Consider the following 18,227-nt stretch of genomic DNA (forward strand, 5'->3'; position numbering starts at 1 on the left):
TGATTGAAGGTAATGCCACCTCTTAATTAGCTCTGCCTTTCACTTTGGTAGTAGACTTAACTCGTTGGGTGGACGTATGTCTCTTTTCAGTTTGGTTTTATTCCGTTTTCAATGTGCTACTCTTATTCATATCTTGCTATTTCACTATGAATTAGTATGTGGTCTGTTGAACTAGGACGGCTTGGTATTAATCTAGTTTTCAAATACTGTTTTGTTATTCACTATGCAATGCTTTTCTCAAGTTTTGTTAATGGTGAAAAGTGGACGAATTCTATTTAAAAATATATTGTGAAAAACCGATACAAAGGCTGTTCAGAGATTGCAATGCGCTTTAGCTGCTACTGGAAATATATGTTTGGAATATGTTGAAAAAAGTCAACGAAGAGTTATTAGGAGAAGCTAGCATGTGGTGGTGGGTTAAACGTTAATCACTTAACCGGATCAGTCCATTCAAATTGAATCAACCAGACTTAACCAAATTAGATTTCTCTAACCACTATCAATCTATCATAATATAATTCTTCTCAATTTGAACACTAATGTATGGAAATTATTTTAGTTTTTTTAAGAAGTAAGACGTATCTGGAACTGAGCCGAATACTTGACCAGAATATTTTTTTAAAAATAATATATGTCCTATTATTGAAGTAAACCGAACCAATAATCGAAATGTTAAACACTAACCTGAACGACTCATTTGGTGGTTTTACAAATTGCACTTTAGGGTTTGTTTGGTTTAGTGTCACACTGTCACTGTATAAAATATAGAAAGCGTCCAGGTGAGGGATTAGTTTATTCCATTCGCTTTCTCCGAGAGATCTTGATAGTTACGGGTTATGGCGGCTGCGAAAAAACAACACGACGATGTTTCCGACGACCTCAACTACGAAGTCTGGGCTCGAATCGCGAAAACTACACTAACGGAGAAAGGACTTTGGGATGTTGTCGAGAACGGAGTCCCGCCGGATCCGTCGAAGGTTCCAGAGTTAGCAGCGACGATCCAAGCTGAAGAGCTTTCAAAATGGAGAGATCTCGCGGTGAAAGACATGAAAGCGCTCCAGATTTTGCAGTCGTCTCTCACGGATTCGGCGTTCAGGAAGACTCTCTCGGCTTCTTCGGCCAAGGATGTTTGGGATTTGCTCGAAAAAGGTAACAATGAACAAGCTAAGCTACGTAGGCTAGAGAAGCAATTCGAAAAGCTAACTATGGATGAAGCAGAACCTATCGTTTCCTACTTAGATAGGGTAATGGAAATCGCTGAACAGATGCGCCGTTCGAAAATTGGGAAATCTGATTATCAAGTTGTCAAGAAAGTGTTAGGCTCGCTCTCTGAGTCGCATGAAGATGTAGCTACGCTGCTAGAAGAACACGTAGATCTAAAGAAGGTGACTCTTAAGAGGCTTGCTGAGTTTTTTAACAGATATGATGAATCAGTAAAGAGAAGTAGTCTAAGCAGGAATGAGTTGCCCGTGTATAAAATGTTGTCACTCACTCTTGAACATGAGACATTTGATGAGGATATGTGGATATTATCCAGCGGTACCACGAATCACATGACTCCATATGTGAAGTTTTTCACCACTCTAGACAGAACACACAGGGGTCGGGTACTATTGGGCGACGGATCAATTATCATGGCAGAAGGTAGAGGAGATGTCAAGATCATGACCAAAGAAGGAAAGAAGAAGACGATCAAGAATGTGCTTTTCGTTCCGGATATGGACAGAAACGTGTTGAGTCTTGGTCAGCTGGGACAATTAGGCTACATGATGATGATTAATGGAAACAAATGCATTCTTAAGGGTCAGAAGACTGGGAAAGTATTTGGGGAAACCGTGATGGATGAGGGAGCTTTATTTCTGCGTTATCAGGTGATTGAAGGTAATCTCACTTCTTAACAAGCTGCTTTGCCACTATGAATAAATTCGGTAGTAGACTTAACTCGTATAGTGTGGACAAATCTAAGTTTTTTATGTGTTTGTTTGTGCGTTTGTTCTAGTTCCAAGTTTGTTCATCTAAGAAAAGCTGATTCATATTCTGCTGTTGTAGTGTGAATTAGTCTCGTCTTTTAGCTTAGACGGCTTGGGTATTAATCTAGTTGTCAAAAACTATGTTTGTTATTCACAATGCAGTGCTTTTGTCAAGTTTTGTGAATGGTAAAAGGAGACGAATTCTAGTAGAATAAAGGGGTTCCAGTAAATTGATCAAATATTTAATAAATGATTTCAGGATCTAACTTGAGGAAATTGACCGAAATAGAAAGGAGATAAACAATACAATAATAATAGCAATGTGACATAAACTTTTGCATGCAAATCAATGAAATGGATTTGGTAGTTTATTAAAATATCACGTTTCTCATCATGACAAGGTGCAAAATTGCAATGTACGCTGTTCCGGATATAAATAGTCACATTTATATGTTTGGTGTTGTGTTGAATTTTAGAAGTAAACCAAGTTAGCAGATGCGTTTAGTTCAAACCTCAACGAATGTTTTAGTTATCAGTCAGAATAGTTCATCTTAGATCAGTGTTATAATCATACAAGTTCAGACCATCAACAACTCGAATTCATCATGGTGGAGAGAAGCTTTGAGTGTGGTGCAGGGATTAATCCGTATTCACTTAACTGGATTAACCCACTTAAATTTGACCAGATACAAACCAAATTTTACTTCCCTAACAACAATAACTAAACCGATTCGAAAGCTATGCTTAACCAAATTCCCAAGTGTTATATGATGTGATGAACTTAAAATTCATCTGGAAGTGAGTCGTTTTCACTTGGTTTATATATAACCGAACCAAGAATAAAACCAAAACCGAGCCACTAGTCAATTGAACGCTAGGGTTTGCGGTTAAGAATAAGAGTCACTATTCTATAGTGATTAGTTTAATCGCATCGCTTGGTCCAAGAGAGAATATACAGAGAAAAAGGTTCGACGACAGTTGTTAGCGGCAATGGCGGCGGTGAATATTCAAGACGGTGTCTCCGATGACTTTGACTATGAACATTGGGCTCCAATCACTAGAAAAAAACTGGTGGAGAATGGAGTTTGGGATGTTGTTCAAAACGGAGTCTCCCCAAATCCAACGAAGATTCCAGCGTTAGCGGCTACTATAGAGGTCGTAGATCTCGCACAATGGAGAAATCGTGTGATTAAAGACAACAAAGCGCTGAAGATAATGCAATCTTCTCTCCCTGATTCGGTTTTCAGGAAAACTATCTCGGTTGCGTCGTCCAAGGATCTTTGGGATTTGCTCCAAAAAGGTAACGACAACGAAGAAGCTAAGCTACGTAGGTTGGAGAAGCAGTTCGAAAATCTTATGATGTGGGAAGGAGAACCTATTGATTTGTACTTGGATAGAGTTTTGCATTTGGTTGAACAGTTTCGTAGTTCAGGAAATGCGAAATCTGATGATCAGGTTATCGCTAAGCTTTTTACTTCGTTGTCATGGTCATACGACGATGCTATTCCTGTGTTGGAGGAACTCATGAATCTGCCTGATATGATTCTTCGCGATCTTCTTGGTGTATTGAATACGTATGGTGATCATCCTGAAACTATGCCTCGTGATTTGAAGGATGTCATTAAACGTCTTAGAAAATGCAAGTCTGAGCAGACGTGGTGTGGCGTGTGCAAGAAGTACAATCACTACCAAGAAGACTGTTATTACAACCCTAGGGTAGTGGACTTGAGTGGAGGCAGAGGCCAATGCTTTCAATGTGGAGAAAGAGGGCATTATGCTAGAGACTGTGGCAACGTTAGGACGGCAACACAAGCTAAGCTAGATCGGAAGAGAGAAGTCAAAGATGATTTTACATATGATGAGGATATGTGGATGTTATACACCACCACTGCGAATCACATGACTCCGTATGAGAAGTTTTTCACAACTTTAGACCGAACATACAGAGCTGGGGTTCAGTTAGCAGACGGGAATGTTGTCATGGTGGAAGGGATTGGAGATGTCATGTTTATGATGAATGGAGTGAGGATGACAATCAAGGATGTGCTTTTCGTTCCCCGGGTCAACAGAAACGTTTTGAGTTTTAGCCGGATGGGAAAAAGAGGCTTCTCAATGGAAATGGCAGGAGGTGAATGCACTATTAGGTATCAGACTGGGAAAATATTTGTTAAAACCATGCGTGAAAAGAGAGGCATTGCTCTGCGTTTGGAGGTGATTAAGAGGTATTCACTTTGAATAAATTTGGAAGTAGACTTACTCTTTAGGTGGAATATATCAAGTCGTTTATGTGGTTTCAGTTTTGATTTTGTCGTCTAAGAAAGCTTACTCGTATTCTGCTACTGCAATATGAGTTAGTCTGGTTTTTTTATTGGTTTTAGTCTAGTTGTTTGGAACCTATTTTGTATTCACTAAGCATTGCTTTTGTCAAGTTTGGCTAATGGTGAAAGGAGACTACTCTAGTTAACAACTTAACAATGAAAGAGCTTTTAGTAAACGGATAAGGTAAATTTAGACGACTTTGACCACCCGCTATGGCCGCAAGTGGCTGAGGGAAGCTTGGCGACGGTTGGGAGGAATGTGGTGGTCATGGACATCAGTGCCATTGGTTGATAGTTGTTAAACTCCTACTATCTTACGTTTGATCTCTCTCTCTCTCGTTGGCTCTCGATTGAAGCTTGTGAGCTGGTGGAAATGACACCAACTCGTCCCAGTTACATCAACCATATTCATGTCTATAAAATTTGAAATTATACAAAGTTCTATCCTACACAGAAACAGCATTATGAGTTTATGACAGAGAAAAATGGTTCGATTTAATAAACTCTAGATTACGTAATAGAGAATGTAAACCGATTCACATAAGTTTATATAATAAAATTTCTCCAACTACATCGAACCGAGCCACTACTCAAATTGGTGATTTCCCAATTAAACTCTAGGGTTTACGGTTAAGCATAAAAGACACTTGTATAAATAGAAAGTGTTAGGGTTAGTGTTTAGTTTAATCGCTTTGGTTGCTCCAAGAGAGAATATACAGAGAAAAAGGGTAGACGACAGTTGATTGCGGCTATGGCGGCAGTGAATGTTCAAGACGGTGTTTCCGATGACTTTGACTATGAACATTGGGCTCCAATCACGAAGACGAGACTCGTGGAGGATGAAGTTTGGGATGTTGTTCAAAGCGGAGTCTCGCCAAATCCAACGAAGAATCCAGAGTTGGCGGCTACTATTAAGTCCTTAGATCTCGCACTATGGAGAAATCGTGCTAACAAAGACAACAAAGCGCTGAAGATAATGCAATCTTCTCTCCCTGATTCGGTTTTCAGGAAAACCATCTCTGTTGCTTCGGCCAAGGATCTTTGGGATTTGCTCTATCAAGGTAATGGTACCAAAGAAGCTAAGCTACGTAGGTTAGAGAAGCAGTTGGATAACCTTACGATGGATGAAGAAGAACATATGGATTTGTACTTGAAGAGAGTTTCGAAAATGATTGACCGGTTCTACTATTTGGGAACTTCACCATCCGATGATAAGCTTGTCGCCAAGCTGATAGCTTCGCTGCCAGAGACATATGAGGATTGTATTCCTTTGTTGGAGGAATTCATGACTCTGCCTGATTTGACTTCTCGCGACCTCCTTCATGTTTTTGAACATTATGGTGATGATCCTCGAACTATGCCTCAGGAGTTGCAGAAATTCATTGATTTTCTTAGAAAAGCCTGGGCTGAGGAGATGTGGTGTGACGTGTGCCAGAAGGACAACCATAACCAAGAAGACTGTTATTACAACCCTAGGGTAGTGAATTCGGGTGGAGGCCAGTGTGGAGGAAGAGGGAATCATGCAAGAGTTAGCAGCAACACTAGGAATGTGCAAGCGGCGGGAACACAACAAGCTCAGATGAGGATCCAAAAACCCGAGCATCTAATGTTAGCTTTAAATGTTGGTGGTTTGACATATGATGAGAATATGTGGCTGGTACACACCAGTACCACGAATCACATGACTCCATATGACAAGTTTTTCACCACTTTAGACAGATCGTATAGAGCTAGGGTTGGGCTGGTGGACGGGAGAGTAATCATGACAGAAGGGAAAGGAGATGTCGTGATTATGACCAAGGAAGGGAAGAAGAGAATCAGGAATGTGCTTTTTGTTCCCGGAATCAACAAAAACGTGTTGAGTGTTAGTCAGATGACTGCCGATGAAGGCGGTTCAGTAACCATGGGAGGAGGCAGATGCATTATTAAGAATCAGGCTGGGAAAGTCTTTGGAGAAGGCAACTTGGATGAAAAGAGAGGATTTATCATGCGTTTGCAGGTGACTAAAGAAGGTAGGCAGTAGACTTAATTCCTATGGTGGACGGTCTTTTATGTGGTCGTTTAGTTTGGTGTTATTCTCTGTTTCAAGTTTCTTTGCCTAAGGGCTAAGAATAAGAAAGCTAAATAATAACATTCTGCTGGTGCAGTATGAGTTTAGTTGTCTTCTTTTAACCTAGGACTGTTTGGTTTTTAATCTAGTATTATGAGGAACCATTTTGTATTCACAATGCAGTGCTTTTGTCAAGTCTTTGCTAATGATGAAACTAATGATTCTTGTAGAAAGATCAAAGGGCTTTCAGTAAAATGATCAATATACGATTACAGACCAAACTTAATTGAGAAAATTTACCGAAATTGAAAGAGAGAGAGATAGACATGATGAAGGTGGGTTTGTTGAATCAGTAGCGGCAGATCTTGGCCGTAGGCATTGTGACACAAACTTGAGCGTATTTCTTCTTGGCCGCCTCAGTCCCTCGCCTGGGCTCTTCCTCTTCCGCCATGGCTACCTTAGCCAAAGAACAAAGAGCAGCAGCTGCAGCCGTGAACATGAGGTCCCTCCTCATTGTGCTGTTGCTCTGTTCCTTCTGGGCCTTGACTTCTAAGCTGGGTGTGTTGTCGCTCGTGGAGGCTCTGACTACCGAGAGCTTTCGTCCGCTGGTGGCTGAGGGAAGCTTGGCGACGGCAGGGAGGAAGGTAGCGGTCATGGTCATGGATGCCATTGCTTGATAGTTGATTGAATCCTGCGTTTGATCACTTTCTCTCGGTTAATGAGTTTGTGAGGTGATGAAGGGGAATGTGTTTAAGAAGTTGGGTGATTTGGGTTTGTGGAATTGTGGAGAAATGATATCCATTTCCTTATCCAAATATGATTTTCGTGCAAATGGGTTATTGCCACGTGTCATGATCTATCTTTTGTAAAGAAGAACCATATAATGAGAGGTTGGTTCTCGCATAAAAAGTGTCACTAGATACTTTTGTTGTCCAGTCCCCACATGTGTATAATATAAGTCCGCTGATATAATCGAAGACGTCATTTATACTCTTTTATAATGTGTTCTTCCAATCCAGTTTTAGATATTAAAAGCTCTTACAACCAAACAAGAAGAAAAATACGATGTCGAAATTAAAATCTGAGTTTATTGACCAGATTAGAAGATTCATCAAGTACTGTCATGTTGTATAAACACAGATGATCCTTTTATCTAACTCCTACATACATATGAAAGTAAGAAATATATTGTCTAAATTACACTAAGAGGGCGTTAATTGGTTCACGGATATGGAGTTATAAGTAATTGAGAAAGTTTAATGAGATATTAGATTAAATTATTCGGAGATTATGACACTACTGGTTTAAACCCTTTTAACCCTTGGTTCTTCGCTCTCTCGAAACTGAGTAACGAGTAAAGTAAGCTCTTCTTAATCGATTCTCCTCTAATTATACCAATCTACTTTCGCATTCCTTCTCTGATTTCGTTTACGCTTTCGCAATTCCTTGTTTGATTTTGATTTCGTTTCTAAACGAAGCAAATATAAGAGAGAGATTGATAAAAAGACCTAATTGCGCCAGTTCCATTCTAATTCACATCTCTTAGTTTTTTTTTCTTTTTCTTTCTCGCTGATCGCTGTGTCGTTGCAACCCTAATTCCGAGTCACTCAGTTTGCAGACACGCTCTGAGAGACCAACATGAACGCTCCGATCATAGGCGAGCTCTATTTCCAGTACTTCTTCTTCTTCCTTTCCCCAGTGTTCTTCATCTTCATTTACTTTTCTGGGTCTCTTCTCTCTTTCTCTGTGTAGATCCATTGCAAGGAGATTTTCCGGAGGTGATTGAAGAGTTTTTGGAGCATGGAGTCATTAAATGTGTTGCCTTTAATCACCGTGGCTCTCTTCTCGCTGGTAAATACTACTCCCTTCCCAATTTTAGAGCCTGCTGTTTCGTTATCTACGAATTTGATTACTTTGTGATTTTGTTAGTATACACACATTGATGAGGATATTTTCTTGCATTTTCTTAATCTCTTAGCCGGATGTGCGGATGGGGGATGTATAATCTGGGATTTTGAAACGAGGGGTATTGCAAAGGAGATTCGTGATACTGATTGTTCTGCTGCTATAACGAGTGTCTCCTGGTCAAAGTCTGGCCACCGCTTGCTTGTGTCAGCTGCAGACAAGTCATTAACTCTTTGGGATGTATTAACTGGAAAGAAGATTGCTCGGACCATTCTTCAGCAGACTCCCCTGCAGGCTCGTTTAAACCCTGGATTGAGTTCTCCTTCTCTCTGTCTGGCCTGCCCGCTCTCTTCTGCTCCCATGATTGTTGATTTTGAAATTGATTGTACTACTCTGCTTCCAGTCTCTGTGCCTGAGATGCCTGATGTATTAGCTCCTCCTCAGCGAAGTAAATGTCCTGAATCAAATCCTCCTTTCTCTCCAGCTGCAGCATGCTTTAACAAGTCTGGGGATCTTGTTTATATCGGGAATTCCAAAGGAGAAATACTTGTTATAGATTACAAAAATGTTCGAGTTCTTGCTTTGGTTCCTGTGTCTGGCGGGGCACCGGTGAAGAACATAGTGTTTAGCAGGAATGGGCAGTATCTTCTCACCAATTCACATGATCGCACCATTAGGATATATGAAAATCTTCTCCCAGCTAAAAATGTGCTCAAATCCCTTGAGGACTTGGGAAATAACACTGATGGGCTTGATGGTGTTGAGAAACTAAAGACTGTTGGATCTAAATGCTTAACTCTCTTCAGGGAATTTCAAGACTCAGTTACCAAAATGCATTGGAAAGCGCCTTGTTTCAGTGGTGATGGTGAGTGGGTAGTTGGGGGTTCTGCGTGCAAAGGGGAACATAAGATCTACATATGGGATCGAGCTGGGCATCTCGTGAAAATATTAGAAGGTCCAAAAGAAGCGTTGATTGATCTAGCTTGGCATCCTGTTCATCCCATAATCGTCTCTGTTTCCTTGGCCGGTGTAGTATATATTTGGGCAAAAGATTACACAGAGAATTGGAGTGCATTTGCTCCCGACTTCAAGGAGCTTGAGGAGAATGAAGAGTATGTGGAACGCGAAGATGAATTTGATTTGATACCTGAAACAGAAAAGGTGAAAAACTGAATACACAGATACTTAATCATTATCCTTCTGTTACATGTGTTTCTGAAACTCTAAATTGTTGTATGCATGTAGGTGAAAGTATTAGATGTTAATGAAGATGAAGAAGTTGACATAGAGACAGTGGAAAAGGATGCTTTCAGTGATTCAGACATGTCAGTGGAGGAACTCCGTTACCTTCCAGCTGAACCGATCCCAGATACAAATGAGCAGCAAGACAATTTGGTTGAAAGCATAAAGTTAATTGAAGGTCAGATATCTGCATCACCTGCTTCTGAAGAGGCTGGTCAGAATGGACATGGGGCAGACCACGCAAGTCCACAAGGAGGTAAGAAAGTTAGTAACAGCATCATATGAAAAACGCAGTTTATGAATCCCTTATATGTATACATGAGATTATAAGTGCAAAATGTATGGATTTCGGCTGAATAGAGGGTCTGATTTGTATATTAGTATTGTGGATGTATGACGTGTTATACGATATAAATGCTGACATTACTAATGAATGGCTCCCTATTGCAGAAGAAATGGGTGATACGAGAGGAAAGAGAAAAAGGAAACCATCTGAGAAAGCCATGGAGCTGCAGGCAGAGAAGGCAAAACCATTGAAAGGGTCAGGCAGAACAGTAAGAGCAAAAACCAGAGCAGGCGTTGATCAAGAAATCGATGACACCGTAAATGATGAGGATGATGATGATGATGTATCTTATCACTGAAGTAGGTTTACTAATCTTTATGTATGCAAAAGAAAAAACAAGCTAGGACATGGAAAGATATTTTTTTTAATGTTCTAGTTGCGGGCAATGCGGTGTTCTTCTATACCACAACACAGCAATAGGAAGTCATGTAGCAAGTAGCTTAAATTTCCACGTTTAGCAGTTATTAAGAGACCGCCTTATGCATTTTGGAAACGGGGCCATTGAACACAAAATTATGCAGAAATATCTTTGATTCGCTAACTTTTCGTGATCATCACATGAATAGAATTATAGGTCACAGCAGCTACATTATTACACATTTCCTTTACACAACAATGGATACAGACTACATTCTCTCACAGAACCCATCACTTTGCTTTTCACCATTATCTACATACATATAGATAGATAAATATATATAGATAGACGTTGAGACTATATGTGGTTAAGAATGAAAGAGAGAAAAGCTGGAGGAGTCTGTTTCTAAGTGTCCTGAGGGCCATCAGTAGATTGAGTCTTTCTTAGGTTCCAGTGAAGACCATCGTGGATGCTACGCAAGAAGTCGTTGGTGGATTCAACTTGGCAAGCGGTTGAGACGGGCCATGGTGCCATGCTACACACAAGTGCATCCCCTGCTTCAAGCTGTTTCCGGTCTTTCCCATCAAAGGAGACCCAAGCAGAGCTTCTGCTATTGAATGGCACTTGCACTCTCACTGTCACGTGTTCCGGTAATATCAATGGGCGGAATGATAGAGAATGAGGACAGATTGGCGTGAATAAGATTCCAGGCACCTGCAAAACATTAAGTTAGAATATAATCCATTTATCTATTCTTGATATCTTGGACCATATAGGAAAATCTATCACGTTCTTGAATGGCACATGAATCTGGAGCTTGAACATTTTGACATTGTTACTAAAAAACTGGGTGGAATAAAGAACCAGCCTTGCTGTTGTTATGGATATGAATATCATCATGGGATATTTATTACCTGTGGATGGACCATTGAACCTCCAGCTGCAAGTGAATATGCAGTGCTACCAGATGTTGTAGACAATATTAGTCCATCGCCTTGCACACATGTGACAAATGAGTCATCGCAGTAACATTCAAGGTTTGTGAGGTAAGAAGATATTCCACGGTCAATGGTGACTTCATTCAGAACAAGCATAGTCTCCTCTGTTTCATATTCATGCCGTGCTTTATCTCTGATGATGTGACACTGCAACCTGTGTCGTAGTGTTATACTGATTGGACCCTTCAAAACCGCTTCAAGGCATTCTCGGTATTGTTCACTGTCTGGTTTGGAGTTAAGGAAAAGATTCTGTAAAATGTGTAGTGCAGCTTAAATAATAAACAGATAAAGAAGAGATAAAGGATACGGAAAGGAGTCATGAATCCAAGAGATCCCATGGAAAATGGAACAATTGGAGGCACTGGCCCTTTAAACATTGATGCTGCCTGAAACAGTGTAATATAACCCACATTAAATTGTATCTGTGGTAAAATAAAAAGTGTCATAACCTTGAGGCACATAGAACCATCTTATAAGAAGGTCATAACACTGTTCCATTGACTTACCCATAACACTGTTCCATCTCCACCAAGAGTTATAAGAAGATCAACCTTTGTGTGCAGAAGCGAAATCTCCTTGTCTGCATCACAAATCATCAATTGGTCAAAATGTAGCTGATTACTAGGCCAAAACATTCAATGTTTTTTAGTTGAATTAGCTGGTTGTGCTCCATAGAAATATCTTATAGGCATCAATGGCGTAGAACAATCTGAAATCAATGATATCTTACCATCTTCCCAAGTTTGTACAAAGTTAAAGGAACTTGATTCTGACAAGAGTTCCGCTTTTACTCGTGGTTCCACATAAATATTTAGTCCTTTTTGCGTTCTCAACCATCTGAGATGGAGAAAAATCAATAATTAGTTAGTTCATCTGAACCAAGACTCTACCTTCCAAATGTACACATAAAATATTGCTGCAGACATAAGCTAGTTTGTGAGATAATAATTAAAACATATGAAGCAACAGATCTGAAATTCAGAAAGAGTTACAGAAACTAATCCTATGGTTATGGTAGCATAATCTTAAGAGTGTAGCGGTTCAAAGAGTATTGAAACTTTTTCCAACAGTGAAAGCTAAGAAAAGAACTGCAAAATTATCAATACTGACCTGATCATATCCACAGAGAGAACTTGCACGGAAGTTGAATTCGGTTTAGTGATAATAAGCACAGTCTGTGGATCAGACTCCCATGTCAGTGAAATCTGAAATTAGAAGTTTTTAGGTTTAGTCTATAAAACACCTTACCAAGTGACTTACGTGATGGGAATTGAGAAAAAAAAAACTCAGCTGGTTAACAGAAATGTCCTATAGTCGTAAATTCAGAGATGGGAAGCAAAAGGAATAATAAGATGAAACAATATTCCTACCTGTTTACTACTGCGCTCTGCTGTACTGATATTTCCTCTCTCAAACGAAACAATTTCTTTTTTGTGTTGATCATTAGCCATCCCCTTACATCTCCATGAAAGTTTAAATGATGCCTGCAGGCAATGTCAAATAAATTTCAATACAGAATAGAGTTTTCTTCCTTCCTTAATGTTGTAGCCTAAACATTTCCTGCAATATTGTTGCCAGTTTTGAATGTCAAAGTAATTGGGATACCACAAATGCAAAGATACAACTCTGATGGACCTATGTTCATCTAAATCTGATATTAGAGTGTGCAAGTCCAACAAGGGCTAATGCAAGATTCATTACGAAGTACATGAACTTCAGATACATAGCATATCATGTGAATAAGGGCATCCAGTGGACACTGATTCAAGAATGCACAAGGATTGATACTATAAGTAAACATTGCCTACTTACGCTTATTGACTTGCATAGCCAAAAGTAAAAGCAAGGTTTGCAACAGTTAATAACATATTACCTTCCTCTTCAATTTGTTATTAGAACTATTAAATCCACCATCTTGGAGCACTTCATGCGAGCAAATACTCTCCAAGCCATTAGAACTGTTTTCGTGAGCATAAAGCCGCGGAGACTTTGCTATGTGCTCCATCCTTGGACTTTTAGATTCATCGGCAAACACTCCGTTAGGTAGTTCTGCAAACCAAACCAGCAATTATGTTATTGAAACACATCAATGGCACATAACACCATTCAAATCAAAACTACTAACTAGTGAAGTCACTCGAATGGAGAAGACATATTAAAACAACCTTTTTGAGTTAGAAGAGAACCTTTCTGCTGCAACTCCGCGTTTTTCGACCTCTCTAACTCGTATCTACGCTTCCATTCAGCAGCCTCTGCTTGAGCCAACGCCTTTCCTTCAGCAGCGCCCCTTAGTGCCTTTGCAACAGCTACAAACAAATATGCAAAAAAAACCCTCAAATTTTAGTCCCAACGACAAACAGAAAACAAGAAAAAACAATATACAGTTTATGTTTCAAACATATCCAAAGCTTACTAACTTCTCAAAGCCTCAGAAAACTCAATGAGATGGTCGTCGGTTGCCTGCATAGGAGACTGTTGAAGAAGTAGCTCCTGAACAGCCTTCTCTGATTGAGAAATTGAATCACTAAAACCATTCACTGGGCTCGGGCAAAAACTCTTTGCATCTCCATTTCCAAAAGGATCCTGCCAAGAAATCCAATAAAGTCAAAACCTTTTGATTAAAAAAAGGAACAAGCTTTGAAGAAAAGACAGAGCAAACATAAACAGGAACCAAAAATACCGAATCCCTCTAGAACAATTTCATCACTACCAACTCAAAGGAGTATCTCACATTCTCAATTCCGAATCAACCACTTCGCACGATCATAAATCCAAAAAGAAACATTTTTGTTTTTTCACCAGCTCAACAACAAATTTGCCCAAATTGAAGAAGAAGAAAAAAGCAGAGAGATTTAAGAAACACAAGCTAATTCATGAGTAAAACAGAATCAGAAAACAACAAAAATAAAAGAAAAGAGAGAGAGAGAGAGATTGAAGTACAGTGTTATTGAACTTGTAGGTCGACGACATTGAATTCTGTGATTGTCGAAGACGAGAGAGAGAGAGAGAAGGAGAGATCAAAGTGGGTCACATGAAGAAGAAGTAGAAGCTCTTGTTATGTTATGTATGTATAGATGTTTACAAATGATCTCTTCTCCAAGACGGCAGATTTATAATTGTATATATATACTAAGAAGCCTTACGCGTCCCAGCTCCGTCCAAGCTTTTGGTTAAAGAAACAGTGAATGCTTTGAAGTTAACGAGGACCCGATCACATCTTTTGACTCCCAAATCAAGTTTTCTCTTTTATATATAAACTAAAATGGGAAGTCACATAAACAAATTAAAAGGTATTATTAATAGTTTTTACTAATGTAATAAGATATGTAATTATTCCACTGATCACTTTTTTCTTTTCTTATGTTGACAAATCTCAGATTCCCTTTTTGATTATGGATTGATTTTTTCTTTCTAGCTAGATATTTTCGAATTTATGTGTATTATTGTCCTTTTAAGTAATCTACTAGTTTCGGACCCGCGCTATAACGCGGGGGAAATAATTACATATATATAACTTTTAGCGGATTAAGAAATGTTACATTTTAATTTTATTAAAATGCAGTCGATTACGGTAAATCATATATTTTTATAATAAGTTTAAATCAAATAATAAAAGAAAAAGCGAGTAAATAATCAAATACTGAGTTTTGATACAATTATAAACACGGAAAATTTAACAACACGAAATAATATTTGTCGATAAATTATTTATTTTGACTATTTTTGTAGTAAAAGTAGGAATATACGTAAAATTTACATATTTACAATATTTTTTTTGAAAGTCCAACTCGTAACAGAATTCATTTCGTAAAAAACATTATTCGTAACTCGCTTTATCATTATAATTGTGATTTTAACAAACTACCCGTGAATTATCTAAAATTTACATAGTTTGATATATAATATATTTTATCAATAAAAATTATGTCTCCAAAATTACATTTATGTCGTCAAAAAAATATTTCAATATTTTAAATTCTAAAAGTTTTATATATTTGAACCTTATATTTATAATATTTTGGAACTATTTGAAATTTTAAATATGCTCATGTAACAATGGTTTTAATATTGGTCATACTTATAATGATTTTAAACCATTGTCCAAAATATTTAACCGAGTGTAGTTGAGTATTATATGTCCGTTTTGAAAAATTCAAATTGCAACATATGCAAACTAAAAGTTAAATTTTTATTAAATATTTATATTATATAGTATAATATCATAAATTAAAAATAATATCAAATAAAAGTGAAAGAAGAATAATATTTTTTAAATAGATTGTATTAAATTAGTTAGAGAAATATTAGTAAATCTTATAATTAGTTATGGAAATAATACAATCCTAAAATTAGATTTGGAAAGTATCCGGTGTATGTATCCAAACCCATTAATATATCCAATTTGAAAAGATCCAATTACAAATTTCGGGTAATTTTTTGAAATTAACCCGACCCGGAATCACTTTTGTACTTCTCTTTTACTAATATAGGGATATTTTCTAGGGAAAAAAAAAAGAAGAAGTAATTTATATCTTCGAGTTATTAAAATCTATCTGAAAATGTTATAAATATCAGAAATTTTCAAGATTAACAAAAACAAAAAAAAATTTAGAACATTTCAAATTATTTGATTAAAAAAACAGTTTTGAATTTGACATTTATCTAAACTAATGAAATGTAGAGTAGTTTTAGGTACCTAAACGATATATGAAACTGATGTGTAACCTATATTTTTCTTTTTGTATATTATTGTGTATTTTTTTTTGTCAACAACGAATAATATTATTGTGTATTCTTTATATCGTATTTAAAATGCCTATGTATAATTTAAATAACCTTTATTTTTAGTGTTCAAGCGCCTGAAATGATCTAGTTAATTTATAACCTTTTAACAAAAATAAAAATACTAATTATCCATATATTGCATTAATGCAACAAAAATTAGTGATACAAAACATTAGAGATTTTTAGTCATACAAAAATAAAAGTACATATGGTATTGCATTAATACCACTTTTAATTAATGGTTATTGTTTAGTTATTGTAAATTTGTAAATGTGGTACACCTCGTAGCAAATACGAGAATACTATTAAGTCAAACTATATAGCAAATTCGATTTCGGATACAAAATAGTTGTATAACCATATCTTTCGGAAATTTTTGATTAGCAATGTGATGATTTAAGTAATCATAACATGATCATGATGAGCAAATAAAATAGTACTGACTGAATGTAGATATGTTTTAAAAATGACTATTTAGTTTCTTGTTCTTAAGGGTAAAGATATCAACACGCTAACATAATCTTCAAAAATAATAATATTAGGTGTTCACAATGACATCTATTAAATATAATAGAGAAATCATTAAATATGTTTAGTTCTTAACCAACCATAACACCAATGACATCTCACAGATCATTAGTTTCCAAAGATCCTATTTTGTTAATTAAAAATTTAAAGGTCCCTTTTCCTAACTATAACTCATTCAAGAAAGTTATATAATATATACGGCTAACAATATTTTCTTCAATAAAGAATAAACTAAATTATAACTTCAGTTAAACCCACAAAAATAAAATAATTTCAAGAACAGACGATTTCGATGCGTGACACTTGTTAATAACAAGAAAAGAAGAGAGATCAAGAGGGAATAAAAGCATAACTGTATAATCACATCCTCTCTTTTTTGTTGATGAATATTATACAAGTTGATTACTAACTTAACTTAGTTACATCATTAGCTTCTTGAGCCATAATAAATGGACCCGTCCAAACAAACAACGCGTGGCTGCTTACTTTTGAGGACTGACTTTTGAAACAAGGAACATTCAGGTCCTTTCAATCTCGCATGGTGGTGTGCGGTGCGGTCGTGGGGTTGGTTTTTTTAATTTGGTTCCACACTTCCACTAGAGAGAGCATATAGCTAATTAAGTTGCACGCTTTTAATTTTGAGTGCGTCATGGATCACGACACGAGATTCCTCCACGAGTCACAACTCTGTATTACGTATGAACGCTTTTAGATCTTAATTTACGAAATCCAACGGACGGTGATCAGCAAACTCCGGTTTTGGACATGGACTTTCATGTTCGTGGATGGTGATCTTATATTCCTCTCCTCGAGCCACGTCTCTGTATGAACCTATTTATTTTGACTCTTTATATTATTCCTTTTATCTCCAACGACTAAAGCAGCATGGATATTGCAGCATTCCTAATATTCTTTCTATCTTAACATAAAAGGTCAATGAGAGAAAGCTGTTTTATTCTTAATTTACTGACTTTACTTACTAGTTATGTACTACTACAATAAATACTAAATTTTTTTCAATTGCATGTAAAAAGACATTTTCTTGCGTACTTTTATAAAACCTATTCAATGACTGACTTCTACTTACTATCGACTTTAATTTTTTGGGTCATACAGAATATTCGGAAACTAGAAAGTGTAAGAAAAGAAGTCAGCAAAATCTACCTTTTGTTGACTAATAGTTTTGGCTGTGTTTCGATTATGAAAAAGGTCATACGACTTCTTTTCTTTTTTTTTTTTAAAAGAGTTTTGAGTCAATTCTTACACGCGGGATTTGGTAAATAGTTAGGTAGGTCATCTCCTAATCTAGTTTTCACATTTAACAGATCTGTAAATTGACTCTGTATATATAATGACATGTATATGTGTGACATAACTATAGTCAGGCATTGCATCAAAGTCTACTTTGACCCACGAAAAAAAATATAAAATAGATTGATATTTTTATATTTGGCACGTTCATATGCTCTCTTTGCAGGCCCCCATCTAAGTGAAAGACTATTAAATATAATGCCCAAATAAAATATGCTGCGATTTTGGAGGGATTTATAAATCTCAATCTCAGAATTATTTACTGATCATGATTAGTATATTTGGACATGTTTGATCGTCTTTCAATTTCCTAGTACTATTTTGCTCTCAGTTCTTCTTTGAAAGAATGATCCAACCAATTGTTTTTATATGGAATGGAATTATTAACTTTTATTATATTTGGGTATGGAGAAATA

General features: G+C 37.0%; 6 protein-coding genes across 9 annotated transcripts; 4 read left to right on the plus strand and 2 right to left on the minus strand.

Moving 5' to 3' along the window:
• The first annotated feature begins 773 nt into the window (after window positions 1–773).
• On the plus strand, window positions 774–2,144 carry LOC111831584. Its single transcript, XM_023786333.1, has one exon. It carries the CDS (start codon window positions 837–839, stop codon window positions 1,896–1,898), a length of 1,062 nt encoding a protein of 353 aa, XP_023642101.1. The 5' UTR covers window positions 774–836; the 3' UTR covers window positions 1,899–2,144.
• Window positions 2,145–2,778: 634 nt separating this feature from the next.
• LOC111831581 lies at window positions 2,779–4,398 on the plus strand. Its single transcript, XM_023786313.1, has one exon. It carries the CDS (start codon window positions 2,961–2,963, stop codon window positions 4,203–4,205), a length of 1,245 nt encoding a protein of 414 aa, XP_023642081.1. The 5' UTR covers window positions 2,779–2,960; the 3' UTR covers window positions 4,206–4,398.
• Window positions 4,399–4,504: 106 nt separating this feature from the next.
• Window positions 4,505–6,530, plus strand: LOC111831580. The gene has a single exon (XM_023786312.1). It carries the CDS (start codon window positions 5,040–5,042, stop codon window positions 6,309–6,311), a length of 1,272 nt encoding a protein of 423 aa, XP_023642080.1. The 5' UTR covers window positions 4,505–5,039; the 3' UTR covers window positions 6,312–6,530.
• A 39-nt stretch (window positions 6,531–6,569) lies between these two features.
• On the minus strand, window positions 6,570–7,096 carry LOC17890649 (photosystem II 5 kDa protein, chloroplastic). Its single transcript, XM_006300124.2, has one exon. The coding sequence runs from the start codon at window positions 7,006–7,008 to the stop codon at window positions 6,688–6,690; it is 321 nt and encodes a 106-aa protein (XP_006300186.1). The 5' UTR covers window positions 7,009–7,096; the 3' UTR covers window positions 6,570–6,687.
• A 474-nt stretch (window positions 7,097–7,570) lies between these two features.
• LOC17893926 (protein RBL) lies at window positions 7,571–10,232 on the plus strand. Its single transcript, XM_006297300.2, has 6 exons — window positions 7,571–7,697; window positions 7,950–7,995; window positions 8,091–8,189; window positions 8,317–9,404; window positions 9,489–9,741; window positions 9,936–10,232. The coding sequence occupies exons 2-6, from the start codon at window positions 7,977–7,979 to the stop codon at window positions 10,127–10,129; spliced, it is 1,653 nt and encodes a 550-aa protein (XP_006297362.1). The 5' UTR covers window positions 7,571–7,697; window positions 7,950–7,976; the 3' UTR covers window positions 10,130–10,232.
• A 115-nt stretch (window positions 10,233–10,347) lies between these two features.
• LOC17891791 (NAD(H) kinase 1) lies at window positions 10,348–14,393 on the minus strand. Of its 4 annotated transcripts, none has more exons than XM_023785415.1 (11): window positions 14,128–14,393; window positions 13,605–13,770; window positions 13,374–13,493; window positions 13,061–13,236; window positions 12,558–12,671; window positions 12,298–12,392; window positions 11,918–12,024; window positions 11,694–11,767; window positions 11,495–11,573; window positions 11,104–11,411; window positions 10,348–10,903 (listed from the first exon to the last, which is right to left on the minus strand). In XM_023785415.1, exons 1-11 carry the CDS (start codon window positions 14,155–14,157, stop codon window positions 10,595–10,597), a joined length of 1,578 nt encoding a protein of 525 aa, XP_023641183.1. In that variant the 5' UTR covers window positions 14,158–14,393; the 3' UTR covers window positions 10,348–10,594. The 4 variants fall into 4 exon arrangements, with proteins under 4 accessions (XP_023641183.1, XP_006297412.1, XP_023641185.1 ...); XM_006297350.2 differs by having other exon boundaries at window positions 13,353–13,493; XM_023785417.1 differs by lacking the exon at window positions 14,128–14,393 and adding an exon at window positions 13,919–14,007 and having other exon boundaries at window positions 13,353–13,493.
• Between the last annotated feature and the right edge of the window lie 3,834 nt (window positions 14,394–18,227).

The sequence above is a fragment of the Capsella rubella genome, unplaced genomic scaffold, assembly GCF_000375325.1.
Source record: "Capsella rubella cultivar Monte Gargano unplaced genomic scaffold, Caprub1_0 scaffold_3, whole genome shotgun sequence".
Classification (NCBI taxonomy): domain Eukaryota; kingdom Viridiplantae; phylum Streptophyta; class Magnoliopsida; order Brassicales; family Brassicaceae; genus Capsella; species Capsella rubella.

Bases quoted from the DNA above. Each gene is read 5' to 3' on its own strand.
- LOC111831584 (XM_023786333.1), top strand. From the start codon at position 837: ATGGCGGCTGCGAAAAAACAACACGACGATGTTTCCGACGACCTCAAC.
- LOC111831581 (XM_023786313.1), top strand. From the start codon at position 2,961: ATGGCGGCGGTGAATATTCAAGACGGTGTCTCCGATGACTTTGACTAT.
- LOC111831580 (XM_023786312.1), top strand. From the start codon at position 5,040: ATGGCGGCAGTGAATGTTCAAGACGGTGTTTCCGATGACTTTGACTAT.
- LOC17890649 (XM_006300124.2), bottom strand. From the start codon at position 7,008: ATGGCATCCATGACCATGACCGCTACCTTCCTCCCTGCCGTCGCCAAG.
- LOC17893926 (XM_006297300.2), top strand. The intron at 9,405-9,488 runs GTGAAAAACTGA...GTATGCATGTAG, and splicing joins TGATACCTGAAACAGAAAAG to GTGAAAGTATTAGATGTTAA. The intron at 9,742-9,935 runs GTAAGAAAGTTA...TCCCTATTGCAG, and splicing joins CCACGCAAGTCCACAAGGAG to AAGAAATGGGTGATACGAGA.
- LOC17891791 (XM_006297350.2), bottom strand. From the start codon at position 14,157: ATGTCGTCGACCTACAAGTTCAATAACACT. The intron at 12,393-12,557 runs GTAGGAATATTG...TTCTAATTTCAG, and splicing joins CAGAGCGCAGTAGTAAACAG to ATTTCACTGACATGGGAGTC. The intron at 11,768-11,917 runs GTAAGATATCAT...TTTGTGATGCAG, and splicing joins TGTACAAACTTGGGAAGATG to ACAAGGAGATTTCGCTTCTG.